The sequence below is a fragment of the Urocitellus parryii genome, chromosome 1 (assembly GCF_045843805.1).
Source record: "Urocitellus parryii isolate mUroPar1 chromosome 1, mUroPar1.hap1, whole genome shotgun sequence".
NCBI lineage: Eukaryota > Metazoa > Chordata > Mammalia > Rodentia > Sciuridae > Urocitellus > Urocitellus parryii.
The window spans coordinates 203,320,571-203,337,012 of NC_135531.1; the positions used below are offsets into that span (position 1 = coordinate 203,320,571).

Sequence of the window (16,442 nt, forward strand, 5' to 3'; positions counted from 1 at the left end):
TGAATGAATGCCAGAAGACTACATAGAACTATTTTAATCTTAAGACTTCAGCATTTATAAATATATCCCATGTTTTGCAGCTATAGGCAAAAAGTATTTTGTGCTTTTTCTTTGAAGATATCTAACTTATCCTGGGCAATATATATCTTTTATGACAGTGTAAATATCAGGAAAAGAGTTAGCAACAGGGAAACATAGGATAAACATGTTTGGAAGCAAGCTTTGTTTTATTGGAAGTTGGATAAACATTTAGAAATATAGCTACCTAGTAAAGGAAAGGGACTAGGAGTTGTGAGAAAAGAAAGGAAAGGAGAAATACTGGGGAATGATATTGACCAAAGTGTATTGTTATGTTCATGTATAAATATATAATAATGAATCTCACCATTATATAATTATGCATTAATAAAAATATAGGGAAAAAAAGAAATGCAGCCATCCAACTTAATAAGCCTTTTCATTTTTATATATTACTTTTATATGCTCAGGGAGACTAAATATGGGACTGTGGTAAGCAAAAACTTGATCTCTGTACTCTAATTTGCTAATCCTTTAATGATACCTATGACATGCATATTATAGACCATTGTTTTTTATTGATTGGTTAGTATGGCTTCATGAGTTTCATTCCATTTCCAACACAGTTTACTTATTGTTTTCTGATCAATCTTTCAAATGCAATTTTATGTTTTTATTGTCTTTCAAGACATTTTTTCCTTTAGTGTACCATATCCAGTACTAAAGAATATGAAATGCTTCCATCCAGTGAGGGCAAACACTGTTCACAACCTTGACTATAGTTTCATCTTCTCTGCCTATATTTACTTTAATTCTGTCTCTATTTAGTAGTCATGCTCTAGTCCCATTTCCTCCATAAATCCTTTTAATTTTCATTCTTTTTTTTTTTTTGTTATGAGTGATTGAACTCAGGGGATGCTTAACCACTTAGCTACACCTATTTATTTTATTTTTTTAAATTTTGAGACAGTGTCTCCCTAAGTTGCTTAGGGCCTCATTAAGTTTCTGAGGCTGACTTTCAACTTGTAATCCTCCTGTCTTAGCCTCCTAAGCCACTGGGATTACAGGTGGGTGCCATCACACCTGGCTATACAGCCTTTTCTAATTCTTCTAGGTCTTTGTGAATTGATTTAGTGCACATTTATTGAGTGTCTATATGGTGTTAGCCACTGATGATACAGAGGTGGTGACTGTACTTGTTTTAGAAACTCTAATGGGGATCCTAGGTTATCATTTCCAAATTCCTACTACATTTATCTAGCCCTTATCTTGTTGATTTTATTTATGGAACAAGTGTATGATCAGTTCTTTTATCTGCATACATCCAGTGTAAAGCAGTTTTCTCTAAAAATTTATTCCTTAAAATAAGGTGTTATAGTTTAGTTTTTACAAGATTTTTTATATTTTGAAACTTCTGTTATTTTATTTTTAACAGAACTAAAGGATAAATAACCCTTATTCTAAATGCTTGGGACCCAGAATTGTGGAGTGTTTTCTCATATATAATGAGATATTTTAGGGATGGGACCCTGGGACCCAAAAATTCATTTTAGTTTTGTATACATCTTATATACATATCCTGAAGGTTTTTGTTTGTTTGTTTTAAACAGTATCTTTAATGCACCTTGTTTTGACTGTGAGATGTCAATGTGTAGCATCATGTTGCTGTTAAAAAGTTTCAGATTTTGGAGCATTTTGTGTTTTAGATATTTGGATTAGGATGCTTAACATGTTACTAATGGAAATCACAACATGTATGTATAGAACTATTAAAAAACTAACTGCCTTAGTATTATGTGAATGAATATTTTTGTCTTAAAAGATATTTTTATTGAGAGTATTATATATGACTTATAAAATGTATTGCTTTTCAAAACAACTTAAATGGAAGTGAAGATTATGCCTTTTAGGATACTTTTGATGACTCAAAAAGAAAGTAATAAGACACTTGTTGAAGATACAGGTAAAGTTTGAATGTAATTGTTTTATTAAATTTGTGTTTGTGATTTAAAACATAAGGCTAAATTAATAAATTCAGTATACATTAAACTGTATCAAGTAAACAAAAAATTTGTGTATTTTAAGTTAGTCAAGATAAAAAAAAATCTTCTTGGGGGAAATTAGGGATCCTTCATATTGAGGGCTGCCTGATTACAAGATATTTTGGATTAAAAAACATCATTCACTGTGATCTGTCTTCCATAGTTGATTCTTTGAACATGTAGTCTGTCCATAAAGTGGCAAGAGTAATGATATGTGAAAGGGAAATAAGAATTGTTTTTTGAGTTGAATTTATTATATTTGAAATTTCATTAACCTTTCCTAGAAGACTTGAGTTGCTTATAGGAAGCACAAATTTAGGGTAGGTCTTCAGTGGCGTACCTCTTTATTCATAGTTATAGTTTCAGACAGTATTATATCATCACCTTGTATCTTCTGTCTAAAGAAAAGAAATGTCAGTATAACTCATATATTCCCCAGTTCTTAAACTGGACATATTTTTTTTATTGACTCATTTTAGTTGATAAACAAAATGATATACATTTAGCATGTACAACATGTTTTGAAATATGTGTACATTATGAAATAGTTAAATGATGCTTATGTACATATGCATTGCCTTACATACTTACATTTTGTGGTGAGAATGCTTAAAATCTAACCCCCAAAGCATTCTGATATGTAAAAGTACATATATAAATAGCTGATTAAAAACATTGAATAAGTATAAAACAATTTATGTTGGATCGGTAATTGAGCACTTTAGGAGAAGAAAGAGTCCTGATTAAAAGAGTTAGGATTTTGATATGTGTATCTTAAGAAAACTTGAAAACTGTCACATACATGAGATTTTGCCTGGGTGGCTTTCTGAAAGAGCTGGACTTTCAGGAATTACTAGAATAACATTATATAGTGAGGGGGAGGGCATTCAAGATGTATTTGCTTCAGATCCAGTTGTTCCAGCACTCGTTTTTGAAAACCTACCCTTCCTCCATTGAATTGCTTTGTCCATTTTGCAAAAATTAATTGAACATATTTGTGTGGATCTATTTCTGGTGTCTTATCTGCTCCACTGATCTATGTGTGTTTTCGTCTTCCTATACTTCATTTGTCTTGATTTACTACAGTTAAGCCTTAAGGGGTGTTGTAAATCTTAACATTGTGAAAGTGGAGAGTGATTTCTCCCACTTTAGTCTTCTTTTCCAAAAAAATTTAAAGGAAGCTTGTTTAATGCAAAGAAATTTGCTGAATTTTGGTATGAATTGCACTAAAACTGTATGTAAGTTTAGGGAGAACAGACATCTTTATTAGTCTCAGTTCCATGACATGAACATAGTATGTCTCTTCAACTGTTTAGGTCTTTGGTTCATCAGCATTTTATAATTTTCATCATAGGGATCTTATGTATGATATGTTTGTTAGGTTATAGCTTCAAATTGTAACTGGTATTGCATTTTTAATTTCCACTTTGTTGTCAGCATATTGAAATGCAGTTGATTTTAGTTTATTGATCTTGTGTCCTGTGACCTGACTGAACTCATTTATCCTAGGAAATTATTTTTTAAGGTATCTTGTGATTTTCTATATAAATAGTAACATCATCTGAAAATAGAGACAATTTTATTCTTCTTTCTCAGCCAGTATCCCCTTAATTTCCTTTTCTTACCTTATTGCATTAGCCAGAACTTTTGAGTACCATTTTAAATAAGAGGGATAAGAGTGGCTATTACTACTTTGTTTCCTAAGCATTTGGTCTTTCACCATTAAGTATGATGTCATCTGTAGGTTTTTTAGTATAATATTCTTTTATGATACTGAGGCAGTTCCTCTCTATTCCTAGGGACTAAGTTTTGTTTTTTATTAATCATTAATGGGTGTTGCTTTTTCTGTATCAATTGATAAAACCGTGGGATTTTCCTCTTTTAGCCTGTTGATTTGGTAGATTGCATTGACTGATTTTTGAACGCTGAATCAATCAACCTTGTATACCTGGATTAAACCAGGTTGTGATGTAGTTTTCACTTTTAAAAATATGTTTTTAGATTCCACTTATTAAAATTATGTGGAGAACTGATTCATCTAAGCTGATAAGAGATATTGGTGTGTTTTTTCCTTTCTGCATTTTTTTTTTTTTTTTTGTATCAAGGTAATACTGGCCCCATCAATGAATAAATGCCTTTACTTCTGTTTTTTGGAAGAAATTGTGTAAAATTGATGAGCTGTATTTTAATATTTTATGTTTTTAAGAAACAAAACTTGAATTGTTCTCAGATGCAGTTGCTTCAGGTGAAATTTTTCTTTCTTTTTTTTTTTTTTGCAAAGGAAAAACATTTTAGATTGAACATTAATTCTTTTTTAATATTTATTTTTTAGTTTTAAGTGGACATAATATCTTTATTTTAGTTTTATGTGGTGCTGAGGATCAAACCCAGTACCTCATACGTGTTAGGTGAGCATTTTACCACTGAGCCACTACCCCAGCCCTGAACATTAATTCTTCAAGGTTATTTTATGGCCCAGTAATCTACCAAATATCAAATTCTGTGTATTGATCCCCCTGCCCCCATACTCCAAACACAGGCTCACATGTATGTATATTTTAATGGTAGGACGAATGCAACAGTTAGTACTAGTCTTCAATGCATAACCAGTATTTTTAATATATAAATATTATCTAAATTAAATCTGATGCTGGATCCACCTGACTAAATTTTCTGTAATAAGATGGAGTGTGAATTATGGATCTGGAAAATAATTTGGAAATTGAATTGAGGGATTTGCTAGCATGTTCAAGGCAGCAGTTTGTGAACTAGTCTGCAAGTACAGGCCAAAGCCTATTAAGCCAATGGTTCTTAACTTGGAATGAACATTAGAAAAAAAGAACACAAACTGAATACTATGTGTGTGTATGTGTGTGTGTGTGTGTGTGTGTGTGTGTGTGTGTGTGTATCCCCCAAATGTACTTTTCATCTACTGCATTTCCAGGACATAAGAAAATAGCGCTTTAATATGTGAATGTGTGAAAATACAAAGGGAATTTTGATGTACATCATTGTTTAAGAATCACTGTACTAACTCTGAATGCGTACCTTTCATGTATGTTTATTTCTTTTAAAAATGACAACATTAAGCATATGGAGTTATTTTTGATAGAATACACTTTTGTATAGGAACATGAAGTTTCAGGGGCTGGGGATATTAGCTCAGTTGGTAGAGTGCTTGCCTCCCATGTACAAGACCCTAGGTTCAATCCCCAGCACACACACAGAGAGAGAGAGAGAGAGAGAGAGAGAGAGAGAGAGAGAGAGAGAGAGATATGAAGTTTCAGAAAGTAGGACCTGCCATTAAAACCTAATACATGTAAATTATTTTGCCATCTTTTTAAAACCACACCTTTAAAGTTACAATGTGAGCTTAAGAATATAAAAATATATATAATTTGGTTTATTATATAATTTGGTTTATTTTATAAGTACCTCTTTATGTTTAGTGTTTAGTTATGTGATAGCATAGAAACTGATTACAGATAAGCTTGAGGAGTAGTGGAGAGATTGTCATAGTTTTTTCCATAAGACATTTTCTCTCTACCTATATTTCATATCAATGAAATGATAGTCTGCATCTAGAAAATCACTCAGAAATATTGTTTACCTTTAAAAAATAATTAGTGTGAATACTTTTTAAATAAATAAAATGGCCATTAGCTTATCTTTTATCTAAATTTACTCTGTCTAAATTGATGTGACATTGGTGTTGCTTTCCTCCCTTCTAAATGGTAAAATCCTTTCAGAAAAATCCTCAAAATCCTTTTTAGTACAGTGCTCCAGGCAGCCACTCCTTGATTGGAATTAACACCAGAGTTGCAAAGGGCAGGGTTCTTTGTTCTTCAGTTTTGTTTAATTTAAGGGGTATTACTGTGCCTCAGTGGAAACTTCTTTCATAAATTAAAGATAATTAAACAGTGGTATTTTAACACAAATGAAATGAATAAAATTCACAGGATACCCATCCCTAACAAAATAAACACAAGGCAAGTTAGCTGTACTGTTGTAATTAAGACATTGTTTTAAGACAGGGTAGCAGACCACACAATCTATGGGTCAAATGCAGCCTAAAGAAAGATTTTTACATTTTTAAATGATTGAAAAATTTTGAAAAAAAATTTTTAGATGCAAAAATTAGAAGAATTTTTATAGTGTTCATAAATAAAGTTTTATTGGAACACAACCACATTCATTCATTTACTGTCTGTGGATGCTCTTGTGCTTCACAAGCAGAGTTGAGTAGTTGCGACAGACCATATGGCCTGTAAAGCCTAAAATACTTACTGTCTGGACCTTTACAGAAAAAGTTTGCCATCTCTGTTTTAAGATAAAGTGTGGGCAGTAAATGATTGCTTTGGGGTTTTTTGGTAAAGGAGGAAACTTAGTTTGCTCATATTTTGAACAAGTTTCTGAAAAGGAATAACTTAGAAAATGGCTGTGTACCAGATAAGTAGTAGTATCAGTCCTTCTTGTATAGACTGCAGTTGACAGTTACCAGCATAGTGTGCTGTCAGTTTATGCTATTATTTTTTCCATACTTGAGGGGAAAGTCCATGGTGCCATTACTACTCATAGATACTAGTGGCTTATAATTATATCTCTGTGATAATACATTTGTAGAGCAGCTCTTCTTAGGACTTCTTTAGGCTCTCAAAAACCTCAAAGAACTTTTTAAAAATGTGGGTTGTATCTGTTAATATTAATCATATTTGAAATGGAAGACAGAAAATTTTAAAATATTAATTTGTTTAAAAATAGTAATAAATCTGTTCTGTTAGTAAAAGAACAGATCTTTATGAAAATATATTCCAAAACAAAGAGAAATTAACAAGATATTTTTTCATGATTGTTTTAGTAGAAGATAACTGAACTCTTCTCTTTGTTAAGTTTGTTGTGATATTTTATTTTGAATGAAGTATATGAAGGAAATCTGGCCATACAGATATATAGTTAGGGAAAGGAGTAATATTTTAATAATGTATTAGCTATTTGTGGATGCTTTTCTTTGATTCCATACCAAATTCAGGTAGTTTCTTTTCAATTTTATTTTCAAATCAGCTTTATTTAAATATAGTTTATGATAGAATAAAATATATAGTTTTAGATATACAGTTCTTTTTTGTTGTTGTTTTTAAATGTATGGGCCTTTTTTATTTGTTTATTTGTAGGTGGTGGTGAGAATCAAATCCAGTGCCTCACACATGCTAGGCAAGTACTTTACCACTGAGCCACACAGCCTCAGCCCCTAGATACATAGTTCTATAAGTATAGTGACCCTTAAAGTAAAGTATGAGTTCACCTTTGTACTCCCCTCACAGATTATTTTGAGTATTTTAGTTACTTGCTTTCCCAGCTAAGATTAAACATAGTTTCTTAAAAGTTAGTTGGTTTGGTATCACTGATGAATTTTCCATCCCTTGATTTGTCTTACACATTGGATTTACTTATAAATGCTTTTGTAACAATACCCATAATTCATTTAGAAAATATTGAGTCTCAACTATATAGACCTTCTAGAGATTAGTGCATTTCATTATTCACTCTTTAAAGGAGACCTTTGGGGGCTGGGGTTGTAGCTCAGCGGTAGAGCGCTCGCCTCACATGAGAGACCCTGGGTTTGATCCTCAGCACCGCAAAAAAATAAATAAAAGAAAGATATTGTGTCCATGTATAACTAAAAAAATATTGATAATATCACCACTGATCTTTTCAGAAAAAAATTTTAAGTATTGGGAAGGTTTTAAAAATTTCAAAATTCTTATTTTTGCCTGAAAACTCAAATTTTAGCATTTTCAATACATCCTGTTTATTTTTTTTCTTGAGGTAACAGTTTCACTTGGTTTACTTTAAGAACTTATCTGCCAGATACCCAAGTATGAATTTGTATATTGTACAGTCATACAAGGACTTTTTCTTGAGGCAACCATTTTGCTTTGCTGTGCAGCAGAATTGCATTTGCCTAGTTCCTATTTTGTCACAGGTATTGAAAAGAAGTCTATTCAATGATTGAAAATTAATACAGTTAATATTATCTGCTGCTTTTCATCAAGGGTATTCTTAAATGAAATGAAACTGGCGTTGTCCAGAGAAATTTTGTGATGTCTGAGATTATTGTGGTTATTTTTATACTTAAAGTCCAGGGATTAACCTGGAAACATAAATCTAAAATTATAATACTGGGAAGACAGTAAATTTTGACATTTTAGGAATACCTGAAGTTGCTATCTTGGGAGACAAACTCTTCTTTTATAATGATAATATAATATGTTATAGTAAGTTGTTGTTTTATTATCTTATAGGTGCTATACTTGGTAGATCAGAAACTCAGGAGTGTCTTTTCTTTAATGCTAATTGGGAAAGAGACAGAACCAATCAAACTGGTGTTGAACCCTGTTATGGTGACAAAGATAAACGGAGACATTGTTTTGCTACCTGGAAGAATATTTCTGGTTCCATTGAAATAGTGAAACAAGGTTGTTGGCTGGATGATATCAACTGCTATGACAGGTGAGAACATACTTTATTTTCTTTGAAAGTGTTGAGTAATTTTCCTGCACCTGTTCCCCCTTTTGAAATAAGATCAGTGTATAGATTGTCACATGAATTTTTCTTGCTTCTTAAATATGGAATTTTGAAGACCATTATAATATGCTCTAATGACAAAATATGTATTTTAAAGTAATAAACATGGTATCTTTATGATGTTTTATTCTTGATATATTTTGAATATTCTATCCAGTAGTGAGACCTCTTAAGGAAAAATCATTTCATTGCCCACGTCGGAATTATGAACTTTTATGCCAATTTTAAGGAAAAAGGACTTTTAAAATTGCTTCATAAGAGTATATCTGTTGAAAAATCTATCCTCAAGGAGACCTAACCTTAATTGTAGTATTTAATTTCCTTTCAGTTTTCTTCTTTATGTATTTGGAAGAAATTGATCTTATTACATCCCACCCTACTTTTTTCTTGCTACATAGGCCTTTGTTCTTTACCCCAAGAGACATTTTAAGTTGACATTCAGAATTACAGCAGAATTAACATAGTTCTCTTAGGAAGCTACATTTTATTTAAAAGATCTTTTATAAATTGTTCAGCACTGGAAGTAAAATATAGTGGTCATGACTGCCTTTGATATTTCTCTAAGAAGTTGGGTAGATACTGAGCCACAGAATTTCCATTACAGCAGAAAGTAAATGATGCCATTTATACTGAACCCCTGATATCTACTTTCAGGAGCATCAGTTGATTACCTGTGATCTCTGATCAGCTAGTCATATGTGACTAATAACAACATACATTGAATAAACCCTGAAAATTGGACTAGTTTCACATTTCATGACAAATTAAAGTGCAGTTATTTTGGTATATTTTTAGTGATTAGGGTATCCTTGTAAGTCTGAATTTTCCAAGGATTATTATTTTTTACACTTAACATGTTTTAGCAGTATTTCTGATTATTAGTCTGTCTGCTACCAAAAGTAGTCAAGTGATATGACCTATTATGAAAGGTAAATAGGAGGGATTTGGGAAACTTTCTTTTAATTAGTTTAGATCAGAGATTTCTTCTTGGGGGGAGGTGGAGAGTAAAAACTGTTTTCTACCTAAAACCAGCATTTCAACATGTGAGACTCAATGTTGAAATGAGTTGTGAGCCATTCACTGAAAGTCTGTGGAGTGCTTCATTATTCAGTGCAAATACATGCTTTCTTAGGGTGATAATTACTACACTAGCTTTGTTTGGGGAGACTAAATGCTAATAGAGAAGTATGTGAGTTTTTTTAATGCTCTAAATCTGATTGAAAAAAATTTAGTAAGGATGGTAAGAGAAGTAAGAGAAAAGAAGAAAGATTCAAGCAGTGTCCAAATGTGGAAGAAAATAAAGAAAAATGAAATTGGATGGCGAAAAGTAATTTTCTTGAACTAATTCAGCTAGGTATAATCATGTTAGTCTCCTATAACTTGAGGTATGAATCTGAATATTAATTTTTAAACTTGTACATTTCTTCTTATACATTGTTAAAACTTAGATTTGTCTTTTTACTTTATACTAAATAGGTATTAGTATAGATTATAATTTAAAATTTGATTTTGTTAAAACTATCTTCTTGAAATTTCTGGAGCTTTTCCCTTAATAGTTAAATTTAACTTTATTTTTCTTACAGCCATCACAAAGATTCAGTTTATTTAAAAGGGTGATTCTTTTTTACTTAAATATATATAGCTATTTCTTGGTAGTTGATTAGGGGTTGTTCTAGAGGATAAATCCACGTCTTTTCAGTGACTTAGGTCCCATTGACTGCCTCCCCCTTTTCGTCTTAATTCCATCTAATTCTTAGCAATTTGAGTTACTAGGTCCTGTATGTTTGTTATTGTATATTTGTTCACTACTTGATGCTTAACCCAGTCTTGCTCATTGTGTTCAGAAAACAAATCTATTACTATTAAAAATGACAATATTAATTCCCAAAGCTAGTTTGGATTTCTGATTTTGAAATATGCTTATACATGAGATATGAGCTTGTATAAATAGGTATGTGTATGTGTGTATACTTATTATTATTCCTTATTATACACATGCATTATATGAAGATTTATATGAAGTTTTTAGTTTTTAATATCCATAAAAATGGGAAAGCTATATTTCCAGTGAGCAAAAGCACTGCTAGCCTGAATTTTCTCATTGACTTATGTTGTTCTTCAAGCTTTTCTAATAATTAACAAAAGAAAGAAAAAAGATGCTTGGCATAGATTATTTATTAAAAACTGTATTAAAGCACTGGTCTCAAGGAATTCATGTGAATGTCATAAATTCAGCTGTTTTTGTCTGTTTCCTGATGAGATTTAGTAATAGCAGTCTAGGATACTTTTGGCTTTTAGGAAATGATCATTAGTCTGTATAATAAATGTGTACCAATAAATTTTTTTTAAAAAAATGTGATTCTCAAATATTAATAAAAATCTTGAAGTTGAGTATAAGTGACTCATTTATTATTTATCTCTGAGAATATTGATTTTGATTATTTCTCTTCTGTTTGTAGGACTGATTGTATAGAAAAAAAAGACAGTCCTGAAGTCTACTTTTGTTGCTGTGAGGGCAATATGTGTAATGAAAAATTTTCTTATTTTCCGGAGATGGAAGTCACACAGCGTAAGTTCATAGGGAAAATACATAAGATTATTCAGCGTGTAGACTGAAAACAAGGAATATTTGTGTTGATAGGATACTTCTATTTCTTCATATTCTATTTTTTTCAAATATTTGACACTATGATAAATATTGTAGAATTTTATAGACCAAATCTGAGTTGTTTTTTCCTTCCCCTTTCCACAGCCACTTCAAATCCAGTTGCACCTAAGCCACCCTATTACAACATTCTGCTCTATTCCTTGGTGCCACTTATGTTAATTGCGGGGATTGTCATATGTGCATTTTGGGTATACAGGCATCACAAGATGGCCTACCCTCCTGTACTTGTTCCAACTCAAGTAAGTTATTGCGCCATACTTTGTACTATTTAAAATTTTATATTTTAAAGAAATATTACTGTGCTAAAACTAAGCTAACAAATTATTTTCTTTTTGAGTTAATTTTTGAATGTTTATTGTCATGAGAACTACAGCTTATTTTACAAACATTAATTTGCTATGTTCTAAACTTTTCTCAAAAGTTGAGGTAGAGTAGAATGGGGGGTATTCCTATTCCTATTTTCTCTGTATAATTAATGTGTATGAATAACATTTTTTAAAAATTTGATTTTCAAATATTAATTTTGATTTTCAAATGTTCATTAATTAGAATGCAAGAATTTTGCTTTCATTCTAATATGTGTAAGTAGGAGGTACACCCTACTTTCTTCTTGAGGATTAATTAATGGTAGAGAAGAAGTGTCATCATAACCCTTTTTTTCTTTTCCAACCTCTTCTCTATTCTTAAATTTCTGGGCCTTTTTCAATACTATTGTCCAAACATTAGGATGGACCCAGGAAGATAACCAAGAAAGTATGAAAAAGAAGTATCATAATTTAGGAACATATCTTCATAAAAAGTGTTTTAAGGGGGAGGGGAGGAGCAGAAGAGCAACATTTCTCATCATGTGTTCATGTGTCACTGGTAGTTCAAAAAAATTTTTTTCCCCAACATACAAAGTACCTGTTGAAGACTAAAAACTTTTTTTTTTAACGCTCTTGTTTTTTACTCATCTTACCCTAAATATTTCTTGAAATAGAGATGTGATTGGTAATCAGATTAAATGCATTACTTTTTCCTCATTCTCTAACGTGTAGGACAATTGACACTGGTCTAGTGCCTTACAAGAACTTTTTATGGAGGTAATTTAATGTTATACAGGCCCAGGAAAGCTGAAAACTTTTGGTTATACTTGCTTGAGACATCTCTCTAAATTCTAGTTTTTATTGAGTTTCTTTTAACTCTTAAGATCAGATTACTATGGCCTTCCGGATCTCTTGGTTTAACTTTATTTTTCTAATACCAGTAGGATTAATGGTTAAAACTTGATAGAAGAAAATGGTAAAGTCCTATAATTTAATGACCATAACAACTTCTTCCCTTTAAGCTTTATTTACGTAACATACTTCTTTCTTAGTACTTGCAGCAATCTGTTAGTATTAGATCATTGATCTCCATAACCTTTGGAAGATATGTATATGGAGAAGTAAACCCAAAGGTAAAATAAAATACATTGTTCAATAAATTGGATAAACAATATTTTATGTAATAATATGTAATAAAACATAAACAATGTTTTATGTATGTAAATAACTGAAACATTTTAACTTTTAAACAGTAGTGGCTATATTTGGATTTATTAAAAATCATTTGTAAAAAGTGTTTTAAAGTAAAAAATTTTAGTACCTAATGTATATAATTTACTCCAGATAACCATAGGGTGCACTTTGCCTTTGTCAGTAGAAACTTTAAACTTTTGTTTTAGTACCTAAATTAAGAAGAGTATTCAATATTATAGTAGTTTTCTGAATTTACCATAGATTTGTGATGTGATATAAATAAACTAGAACCCACATTTAAATAAATTTGTTAAGGTTCTTATAGAAAGAATTTTAAAAAGATAATGTAATCCTATATTAGTTTATATCCAATATAGATATAAAGTTGTAGTTAAGATATTTTTTATAAAGGACTTGCTAATCTATATATCAGATCACTTTATTTAGAAATACTGATTAATTCAATAGTTCCTTTTTTAAAAAGGAACAATGCATGGGGCATGGTGGAACAAGCCCATAACCCCAGCAGCTCAGGAGGCTGAGGCAGGAGGATTAAGATCTCAACGCCAGCCTCAGCAAAAGCAAGGTGCTCAGCAACTCAATGAGACCCTGTCTCTAAATAAAATACAGAGGGTTGGGGATGTGGCTTAGTGGTTGTGTGCTCTGGGATTCAAGCCCAATACCTCCCCCTCCCCCTAAAAAAGAAAGATACCATAAGAACCTGGATCACAAGAATGTCTGTCTCTGAACCTTTTAGATATTTGTTGCAATTACTAATGTTATCGTACACATTTTTTTTAGTACTTGCATTGCTGTTATAAATTTATATGAATTGCAGAAAAAAAGTAGAAATACAAATTTAGTGATATAGTAACCTGAAGAAAAATGCAAGATGAGCCTGACTTTATGCTTTATTGCTGCATAAACCATGGAAAAGAGGCATTGCCATTGATGTGGAATTTTGCTTTCATCACCTCTCACTGTCTCTGAAACAGTATGGTTTACTCAAACTGTAGTTCTGTAAGAGTGTTCAGTAGCCATCCTGTGACAAAAGGGTTACCTTTTATTTAAAAATAATTAATGATAATTTGATTTACATAAGATATAAATGTGTGTTCTGGGGTGCCATTATATTATACATAAATACATAAATTACAATATAAAAAGCATATAAAGAAAAAGTTTTTCAATAATTTCCAGATTGCAATACTAGTGTATAAGGATTATATTTGGGATTTGTTAGAAAATATAATTTCCTGGATGATACCCTGGAAAATATGGAATGTGGTCTGTGAAATTATTTTTTCAGTAAGTTTCCCAGGTGAATCTTGTGACCAGCCAGATATGGAAAGCACTTATTTAATCTTACTTCACAGGACCAAATATGTAGTGTAAGTTACAATTTTATAGATAGAGAAATTGAGACAGCAAAACTCACAAGTGTTAGAGTTGGAATGTGAACCAAGAACCCTCTGACACTGAAGCTTTGTTTCTATTGCTGATTCAGTTCTGCCTGTCTTTAGAAAGCAGATGCTTCTGGTATTTCACATAATTCAACATCTCCTGCCATCTCAGAATCATTCTATAGGATAAATTATTTTTCTACTTTTGGATATTGAATAGTTTGTCTAACTACCAAAACAAGCAGTAACATTATCTCACATTAACATTATCTTGAAGGACAAAACAAGCACCCCCCCCCCACCGGAGGGGGGGGGAGAGAGAGAGAGAGAGAGAGAGAGAGAGAGAGAGAAAGAAATGTGTTTTCCATTTACAAAATTGTTTTAGGGCCTGGGATTGTGGCTCACAGGGAGAGTGCTTGCCTCGCATGTGTGAGGCACTGGGTTCGATCCTTAGCACTAAATAAAAATAAAATATATTGTGTCTACCTATAATTAAAAAATATTAAAAAAATAAAATAAAAAAATTGTTTTAGCATTGGGCTTGGTAGTAGAGGCCTATAATCCCAGTGGCTCAGGAGGCTGAGGCAGGAGGATTATGAGTTCAAAGCCAGCCTCAGCAATTTAGTGAGGGCCAAAGCAACTCAGCAAGACTCTGTCTCTAAATAAAATACAAAAAAGGGTTGAGGATGTGGCTCAGTGGTTAAGTGTCCTTGGGTTCAAAGTTCAAACCCTGTTGGAAAATAGTCCCCAAAATGACTATTTTGAAGGGTTAAGAGGTAGTTAGGAGAGGAATACTGAATGTATGGTATTAAGGTGTCTTTATGAATTTTACCCCACATTCATGTATATCCAGTATAATTTCAAGACTAGTTGAGAAAAGATTTTAACATTTTTGCCATGGATTATTGGAGAATTCTTCTTCCAAATTCTTTAAATGTATAACCACAATGACCAAATTTGTTGTTACTTTCTTAGAGAAATTTCTCAAATCCTTGGTTAGCGAAATGAGATTGATCAAATTATGTGCATGTGTGAATATGACATAATGAATCCCACTATTACATATAATTATACCAATAAAAATATCTTGGCTAAAGACTGTTTTGTGAATAAAGTAGTCTGTTGTTAGGAATTGGTGGCATCATAATTAATAAAACTGTTCTGATATTTAAATGGTAGGATTCTTTAAGACATCAGGTTGTTTAGATTTTTTTTTCTGGTTTCATTAGTATTTTTATCTTGAAGAAGTGATACAGGGATATAAATACTTTAAAACATGGTTCTTTTAATTATGATTTTTAGTAACCAACAAAAATCATTCTAAAACTAGCATAATTAAAAGAACAGAAAAAGCATTTTGTTATTTTTTAAAAAAATTGAAGGCATGCTTCTTTATGATGGATAACTACTGTTTTTTCTACCACTATTTAATTTCTTCCCAATTACACTGGATGAAAGCCCTGTAGAGAACTATTTCTGACTTTGGCCTTGTCGTTTATTAAATCCTGTTCCTTCACCTTTTTCTTCCTTACTGATCCTATTGTGGTTCAGGACATTTTTACATCTGTGGTTGTGATTAATTCTGTATCTTATAGTTGGTTTTCTTGTTTTCATTTCTCTTCCTTCATCTGTACTATTGTTAGAATAGCATTTTACATGTTTGATTATGTTGTTTCTGTGTTTAAAAATATTTGATAACGCCCAGTGATCCACTATAAAGGATATAAAATTTGAGCATAACGTGTCTTGTACTCTGCCTTGTGGTTCTTTCTTCCCACTACACCCTAGAACATTCATCATATGTATCTGAATTGTTTTGATTATTTGCCATCCTTGAAAAAATTGACAAAATAGTGGTCAAGTCATTTTCTGTTTCTGCAATTCGGATGAATTATGTTGGGAAGGGCTTATAGCAATTTGTGTTCATATTCCATTCTTCTGTTAGATTGTAAGCTCCTTAAAGACTTAGTATATATTGTAATTACTGCTATATTTTACACAGGTGTTTGTGTGTAATCACCATTCTGTAAGTGCTGAATTAGTGAATTGAATTTGTTGTTTGTAGAGTTATACCAAGATGTTAATAAAATATTCCAGTTTTTTTTTCTTCAATTGTACGTTTTGTGCTTTAGGATTTTGCCTTGAGATAAATCTTGAGGTCATATTTTTGGAGGGATTTTAAAGAAGTTGAAATATTCCAGCTTTTATAAGAGAATGAGACTGAAAC

General features: G+C 31.6%; 1 protein-coding gene across 2 annotated transcripts in view; it reads left to right on the forward strand.

Annotated features, from left to right (window-relative positions):
- Positions 1-16,442, forward strand: part of Acvr2a (activin A receptor type 2A) — a 74,933-nt gene that overhangs the window by 35,431 nt on the left and 23,060 nt on the right. For both annotated transcript variants that reach the window (XM_026388548.2, XM_026388538.2), the window contains exons 2-4: positions 8,363-8,570; positions 11,105-11,214; positions 11,398-11,552. In XM_026388548.2, coding sequence (XP_026244333.1) covers positions 8,363-8,570; positions 11,105-11,214; positions 11,398-11,552 — 473 coding nt within the window. The remainder of the gene's footprint in view (positions 1-8,362; positions 8,571-11,104; positions 11,215-11,397; positions 11,553-16,442) is intronic.